Source organism: Protobothrops mucrosquamatus, unplaced genomic scaffold (genome assembly GCF_001527695.2).
Source record: "Protobothrops mucrosquamatus isolate PMUCROS unplaced genomic scaffold, P.Mucros_1.0 scaffold464, whole genome shotgun sequence".
Lineage (NCBI taxonomy): Eukaryota > Metazoa > Chordata > Lepidosauria > Squamata > Viperidae > Protobothrops > Protobothrops mucrosquamatus.
The window spans coordinates 2053797-2061903 of NW_015386785.1; the positions used below are offsets into that span (position 1 = coordinate 2053797).

The 8107-nt window shown below is 36.9% G+C and overlaps 1 protein-coding gene across 1 annotated transcript in view; it reads right to left on the minus strand.

Annotated features, from left to right (window-relative positions):
• Window positions 1-248: 248 nt before the first annotated feature.
• Window positions 249-8107, minus strand: part of NCAPG (non-SMC condensin I complex subunit G) — a 28336-nt gene continuing 20477 nt past the window's right edge. Inside the window, exons 16-22 of the mRNA XM_015816555.2 lie at window positions 7567-7748; window positions 6502-6667; window positions 6185-6346; window positions 4160-4328; window positions 3285-3365; window positions 2689-2761; window positions 249-843 (exon numbers count right to left, since the gene is read on the minus strand). Of these exons, the coding sequence (XP_015672041.1) occupies window positions 732-843; window positions 2689-2761; window positions 3285-3365; window positions 4160-4328; window positions 6185-6346; window positions 6502-6667; window positions 7567-7748 (945 nt within the window). The 3' untranslated portion in view covers window positions 249-731. The remainder of the gene's footprint in view (window positions 844-2688; window positions 2762-3284; window positions 3366-4159; window positions 4329-6184; window positions 6347-6501; window positions 6668-7566; window positions 7749-8107) is intronic.

An 8107-nucleotide genomic window follows, 5' to 3' on the forward strand; every position in this document is an offset into this window, starting at 1 on the left:
CATGGCTTTGGTTCTGAGGTGCTGTTAAGAGAAGCAAGGCCTGTCAAGTGTGAAAAGCCATAATGAATATTCATTTGCTCAGCTTAAAAATTCAATATTTTTATGATTAAATACATTCAGTTTTGGACAGTCTGCATCCTTCTAAACTCTTCTCACATTACTAATACTACTAGTCTTTGGTGGGAAGACACAGTTATTTAAAATGCTTACTTTTATAGTTTAAAAAATTAGCATGCACTTTGCTATGTGCTTCTGATAGTTCATAATAATACATATGATTGCTTTATTGATGCAGTTCTGCATTAGAATGATTTTCATTTTAAAATTCTTAAAGCTAAAAGCTTCCAAACTTTTAGTTGAGAAGTTGGAAGATAGAATTTGTACAGCAGTCACTCTTTTGTTAAAGTAAAAATAATTTATGTCATATTTATAAATACTACAGACAATCTACTACATTTTATTATATTTCACAAAGGACAAATTTCAATAATAGGTTTACATTTTGAAAAACAAAACTGATCTAACCATCTAAGACACAGCTTTCAGAGTAACAGCTTGAGCTATATATGCAATAAAAATTGGTTGTAATTAAGTATAATTCTCAAGCATCCTTAATGGGCACTTTTTTAAAAAAATAGAGAGCTCTTTTTATGAAATGTACCACATTGCAAAGATTATATTTATTATGCAGCACATAAAGCAAATTTTAGTGACAAACAGATTTAGTTAATCTATTCTTTGTCTAGAAGCTTGGAGAGATCCATTTTCGTTTTTGCAAGAGCTGTTGTTTTGATTCGGTGGAATGGTTGCAAATATGCCATGGAAACAGGTTGCTGAATTTCTCTGCCAGCAAAGAAAGATGTTTGAGATGTAATGGCTTCAATAGGACACAAGCAGGTTTTTTTAATTAGAAGACACCCTCCATCAATAAGTTTGTTAGGACAGCTCCTGAGTTCGTTATTAAATATATATATTTACACACACACACACACACACAGGAAATCAAGTTCTAAATTGGTTTATAGCAGTAAGTTTTGTCTAGGTGGACAGACTTTTCATTGTTTTTCCAGTAGATAATAGACAATTTGCTGTAGATACTTTTGGCAATTTATTGATTGCTTTATTGATTAATTTATTGGTAAGGATCAGGTTTAAAAGCAGTTACTTTGATTATGTTGATATCCAACTCTAATGAGGGACCAACTTATATTGGATATGTCTTATGTATCTTACAGCAAGAAGACATAAATGTAGTTATGAAACCTATAAAATGATTCTTTCTGCATTTTGTCAGCTCATGTTCCAATTAATTAGAGTAGCTTTATTCTGGTAGACTTCATGTCAATCCTCTCTATAACTCTGAGGAGAACCCTGTATCTAGGAGCTGCAAGAGGAGGATGCATGAAGTCTAATTAGTTACATTCAGTGTCATCTTTCTGCAAGAAACCTGGCTCTCAAGTGATTTGATATTAAACAGATATATAGCTTACTCTGTAACTGCTGTAGCTGAGGAAGATACATAACAGATCTAAGGGCAGTTTAAGTATATTGATAATCACCTGCTTGAATGTAATTCTTACGATTTGTTTTAAGATTCAAGTTTAACTGGATAAATAAATAAATCTGTTCAAGCAACATCCAAACCTTTCTTTTCCCTAATTTACTCAAAATTATACATACGTTTTTATAACTACATTTCTGTCTAATCTCATTAATAGACTGACATTTTCTGACAATTCTTTAAAACAGTAAAAGAATGTGCTTGGTACTGTAGTTACCAGATTGGTTTTGTGGGAGCTAGTTCTTTCTAAAAAAAAAAAATGGGAATATCAAAACAGATACAGTGGAAAGGACCCATCTCCAGATCTTTCCACTATTTATCTTAATTTTCACCTGAGTACACTTGCTTTTACTTTCCCACCACCACCACCACCTTCTCCCCCATTCTTCCCATCAACACAGCTCCCACTCCTGCCCCCTCCCCTTCAGCTGCTTTGGACATCAACTTTCAAGAAGTCCATGTTACTGTGTGAAGAATGGAAATGAGACTACAGTTGGTCCATGAACTGGCAATGTAGACAGTGAGTCTCTCCCAAAAGCCTCCTTCACCATGGATGAACTAAAGCCTCATGTTGTCCCCTATCCAAGCTTTTTATCATAGCTAACTGCAGCCAAGGGAGCAGGTCAGCCAAAGGCAGTCAAATTTAGTCCTGCATCCAGATGGCACTGTGGGGAAGAAACAATATCCAATTAAATAGCCATATTTGACGCTACCTAACATTCAATAAATTAGCCCAGGGGTCTTCAAACTTGGCAACTTTAAGACTTGTGGACTTCAACTCCCAGAATTCCTCAGCCAGCCCTGGCTTAACAGCCAGCCCTGGCTTAACAGCCCTGGCTGGCTGAGCAATTCTGGGAGTTGAAGTCCACAAGTCTTAAAGTTACCAAGTTTGAAGACCCCTGAATTAGCCCATTGCACTTCATTGTCATTCAAGGTCTTCAAGAGACTTGGGTCTCTTATGGGATCGCAGGAACTCCAGGCTGGTGATGTGTTTTGTCTCGCCCTTGGGTTCAGCCTGGTCATCTACACTGAATAGACCAATGTAATTTTTTAATCATAAAGAAAGAAGAAAATTGAATGCGTATGTCTAATCCTAACAGCAGGAATTATTAGATAACTCAAATTACCTGTCACTTTCAGACCCTTTAGTTCTAGAATGTCCACTTCTATGCTCAGTCTGCAGTTCTATTTTTCTCAGACCTAAAAGGGATACACAACATGTACATATCAACGTTTAAAACCATGAACCTGTAATTTCTCCAGAGGTGTTCCACAGAAAGATGCACCCTAGCATTACAGCTTCCTCTTCCCCCAATGAATCTCCTAAGTATCCAGTGTTATTGGGTGTATCTCATCCAATAAGGGTTTGATCCCATGAGAATTTACAGCTAAAAATAATCATACCTATCCCCATATTTTAAGTGTTTACAGGATGTTACTGAAAATGCAGGTAGTCCTCAATTTATGAACACAATTGGGACTGGAATTATCATTCTAAGTTGGTACTCTTAGTCAAGGAGCCCACGTAACAAAATGCAGGGCACTGCACTTGAAGAGAAAGCCAACATAACACAAGTCACTTCAGTAAAGTCAAAGTGGCCCCAAAAGCAAGTGTCTATGTTTTTCAGTTCAGTTCATGCATACATGCCCTTTCTTTAGCCAAACAAATACTTATGAGAAAAGTTTACAAAGCAAAAGTATGTTTGCTTCAGAGGATTATTACCTTTCGTCGCTCTGTTTCTTGTAGATCTTGGCTTTAGAGGTGTGTACTCTGTGTCTTCAGTAGGAGTGATTACTTTATCACCTATTTAGGAGAACATATTAAACAACTTGTACAAAGTCAGTGCCAATGTTGCTATTCTAATCAGAGCATCTCATGCTAATTATATGGCGGAACATAACTCCTAATTTTGGGATTGCAAATACAAGGAAGTTTCTGGAACTTCCTTCCAGTAGCTTCTGAGACAAGGGTACCAATCAAGACTAAGTGAGTCATTTGAAGTTATTTGGTGTACTATACCTTTTCTAATATCAAAACAAACATAACATTTGCAGTCTGCAGAAGTTCTGTTAATTAAAGGAATAACAGCTATATTCCTGGTCAGCAACTTCAGAACAACCCCACTCTGAGCTCATCACTATGTGTTGATCCAGGGTGATTGGTGGAGAGGCATACAAATATATGAATGAATGAAAGAATCTGTTACACCTCCATCTAAACAAACTATTTCTGAAGCAACGTATGAGTCAATGACTCATTTCTTGAGCAAAAATGTCTGTACTCCCTACTTAAAAGGAGCATAAACAGTGCTGTGTTCAGCAATCCTGGAGGGCAGGGCTTTAGGATAGCCACTAAAGAGGGAATAGAAGTGAAACACACCTGGACCAGGGCTTCCAGTCCCAACATTCATGGCAACATATTAATGCCAACATAAAAGTCATCCATGAATACACATGATAAGGGCATTATGTAAAACTGAGCAATTCCTTCACTGGTCTAATACAAACTTAATATAAAATTTCTCCCCTACCCCATTTCCTATTTCTAGAGATTCTCTAAAGAATTCAAAAAATATAGTATAGTATGTTCTGTGTTACCCTCCTCATTCTGGCCAGTGGAGGTACATGGTTTATTGCAGTCCAAATTGTTTGCTGCTATTTCTGCAATGTCCTTTTCTTTAGAAACACGTCCATCAACATGGCTTCCCTTGCTTAAGTTGTTCTTGACTTTTTCAACCATTTTTAAAGACATTTTATCTTTTACTTTCTGTAATAGAGAAGTCAACAACAGCTTATTTAGAAGTGTACATAATGGGCATTTGTTGATCCTAAACGTGGGTTGGTATTGGAATTGAATGTTGGGCTAAGAAGTTCATTAACAAATAGAAATGCAAATATCTCCTATGAATAGTACATTACTGCAAATAACATGGGATAATTTTATTAATATTTGAAAACCACAGAAGTCACTCAAAACTAATTTTTGGAATCTGTGAACGACAACCAGAGACTGTTAAATAAATAAATATGATTCCCTGTTGAAGATTTTCAGGTTTTTCATGTGATTCTCTTATGGCCTTCTCAAACTGAAAGTAGCAACTGCGGTGTGTGTGTGTGTGTGTGTGCGCGCGCGCTTGCAAGCAAATTTGAATGGAATGGTTTGAAGTGGCTCTTGGCCAGCAGCAACCCTTTTGGCCCATACAGATAGAGTCAAGATTCCTTTCAACTTTGCCCCCAAAATAAAGTCTGGCAGGGATCTTAACTCTAAGTCCAATGACCACTCCCCATTGCGCCCAAAGGATAGGCACAGGAGAAGTTTTCAAGAGTGCTTGGCACTTAGGCCCACTAGGTTCTCCTTCGCTCATTCTGACTAATTTCCCAAGAGATAGGTGGATGAGGAAGAGGATGAGAAGATGAGAAAGTATAACAACATAGAAGGCTAACAAGACTACACAGGTGTCCATACAGATTGAGGGACTCAAAAAGAGTCAAGGTGGACCCTGCTCCAAAACACCCAGCTCTTAAGAATCAGGCCAAAAGAAACTGAGAGCTAACACTGAAGTGATTGTCCTATTTCTTCATTTAGAACCATGGAAGAGGGGAGGGATATCTACCTAAGTCTGCATAAAGATTGGGGATGCATCCTATAGAAAATGACTAAATTAATCTGCACTCTTTTTCTTTCCCCATCATTCCCATTTTATCATCATTTATTTTCACTGTTACATTATTTGACAATATACTTTTCTTCCTCTTATTTCTGTGGCTGCTAGCATTATATCTGTATCTCCCAGCTTGCTCTAGATCACGGGTCTTCAAACTTGGCCTTTTTATGACTTGTGGACGTCAACTCCCAGAATTCCTCAGCCAGCATGCCTGGCTGAGGAATTCTGGGAGTTGAAGTCCACAAGTCATAAAAGGGCCAAGTTTGAAGACCCCTGCTCTAGATAAAAGTATTATGCATTTTTGTATCTGAGGAAACACTTATATCCATTTCCTGCTTCCTGCCTGCTCTTGTTTTATGAACCAAGCTGACTTCCTTCCAGTTTGTGAAACTTTCCATTTTGTCACTTATTCGAGTTTCTGAAGAGAGGGAGAACTTTCAACTTTTTTTAGAGAGTGGGCTATGGATTCTCTACATGCAACATCCACACACTGGCAATCTAGGTTGATAAAATATGGAATGAGAATTCTGCACAGAATTTTTGTTTTGGATTTTTTTATCAACTTATTTTTAAAAGTGGAGATCATTTTAAATTTTCCAGGGTATTCTGGCTGGTGACATCCAATGAGATATCTAGCATATCGATAAATGAACTTCAAACAAATTTATTTATTATTTTATAGGATCATGGCACCACAATGTTTGATAAACCCTGGCTTCAGGGTTTTTCCTCAGAGGAAATTAGAAGATAAGGAAACCTGGTGGCCAAAAAAGGATAATTTTTTAATTATTTTTTGCAAACTTGGGTTTTTGGAGAATGGAGATGTTAAATTTCAGAGGACAAATATTGTTTCTTCTCACTCTCTGATACTCTAAGACATGTCTCAGAAATTTTACAAGAAACCCACTGAATTTGTATTGGTATGTGTATGTCTGTATATCATTAGGCTATGGCTTACCATAAGAATATCCTCAAGTAAATCCATGAGGTCATTTGTGAAATCCTTACTGAGTTCTAAGGAACAAAGAGCTTTTGTGTATATCCGGACATCTGGTGCACTTGGATCCGTCAAAATTTCATTGCATATTTTCAGCGCTAAATTATCATGAATTGTCAAACCCTGAAAAAGCCATGACAATGTGGTAATGTCCAAGTATAAATTGTCCACAATTTCAACAAAAGTATTACTGCAAAGAGGAGGCTTTAACACATATTTTGAAGGCTTTCTAATCTCAGATCAAACAAAACAGCATCCTCGCATACAATTCACCCTACCTGGCAGTTCTGAAAGCACTGATTCAATCCACTGGGTCTTGTTAAATCCACCAGAAGTTCAGCAACATTAGCTACATCAATCTCTGACAATGGTGATGAAGCTGGAGCATTAAATAATATTTGCAACGTTGGAAGAAAAGTTTCTTCAAAGCATTCCTGATTGGTTCTGCATTTTTAAAATGTAACAGGTGAGGCCTTAACACAACACAACATCAAATGCACCCATCTGCATCAATTTTTCAACTAACATAAGAGAAACCCAATTCTATGTCCAGATGAAAGAATAAGGTCTCTTGTGAAAGTGGCATCAAATGCAAATGACAGCAAACAGCAACAAGGTAGTCTAATATTCTAATAACAGTAATATCTTACTGTGGATCCTTCTGCTTTTTTGTAGCATATGGTCATAAAAATAGATACATACTAACAGCCTTACAAACTAAACCACAGTAAACTGCTTATGTAAAAAAAAATCTAGAAGTATCTGGACGATAAGATTGAAGTATACCCAGTAAAAAAATCAACAAAAATTATTTTTAAGAAAACATGTAGAAAATCACATGGTTAGGCAGTTGTTATTATTCAAATAAAAAATCTCACAGTATTTTTTTACTTTTCAATTAAGTTCACATTGAGCTATTTAAAATATAGGTAGTCCTCATCTTACAACCACAATTAAACCCAAAACTTTTGCTGCTAAGCGAGACAATTGTTAAGTGAATTTTGCCCTATTTTATCACCTTTCTTACCACAGTTGTTAAGTGAATCACTGCAGTTGTTAAGCTAGTAACACCGTTGTTAAGTGATTCTGGCTTTCCCATTGACTTTGCTTATCAGAAGGTGGCAAAAGGTGATCACATGAAACTGCAACCATCATAAATATGAGTCAGTTGCCAAGTGTCTGAATTTTGATCACATGACCATGGGGATGTTGCAATGGTCATAAGTGTGAAAAACAGTCATAAGTCACTTTGTTTAGTGCCGTTGTAACTTTGAACTGTCACTAAACGAACTGTTGTATTAAAAAAAATTACAGACAGACAAACACATATACACAGAATATACCTATTTGAATATGCAAATAAAGGGAAAAAAACTCCCAAGGCATGTCGGAGACGTGTATCCTCTTCGGTCACTGGATTATACCACAACAAAACCAGCCGAGAAAGAAGCTTAGCGCTGATTAGCCGGCCAGAAAATAGGAGCTTTGCCAATCCCTCGGAAGCCTCAGTTCTAATTTCTGAAAACTGGAGAACAGATTTACACAAGTGTATTCCAGTAATTATTCCACAGAAAATTGGAGCTGCAACGTCTACCCTAAGTTTCATTCTGCAAGATTACATTTACAGGTAGTCCTCGACTTACAACCACTACTGAGCCCAAAATTTCCATTGCTAAGCAAGGCAATTATTAAGTGAGTTTTGCTCCATTTTACAACCTTTTTGCCACAGTTGTTAAGTGAATCACTGCAGTTGTTAAGTGAATTATGTGCTCATTAGGCGAATCTGGTTTTCCCATTGACTATGCTTGTTGGAAGCTGGATGGGAAAGTCACAAATGGCAATCACATGACCCTGGGACAAAACAACTGTCATAAATACATGCCA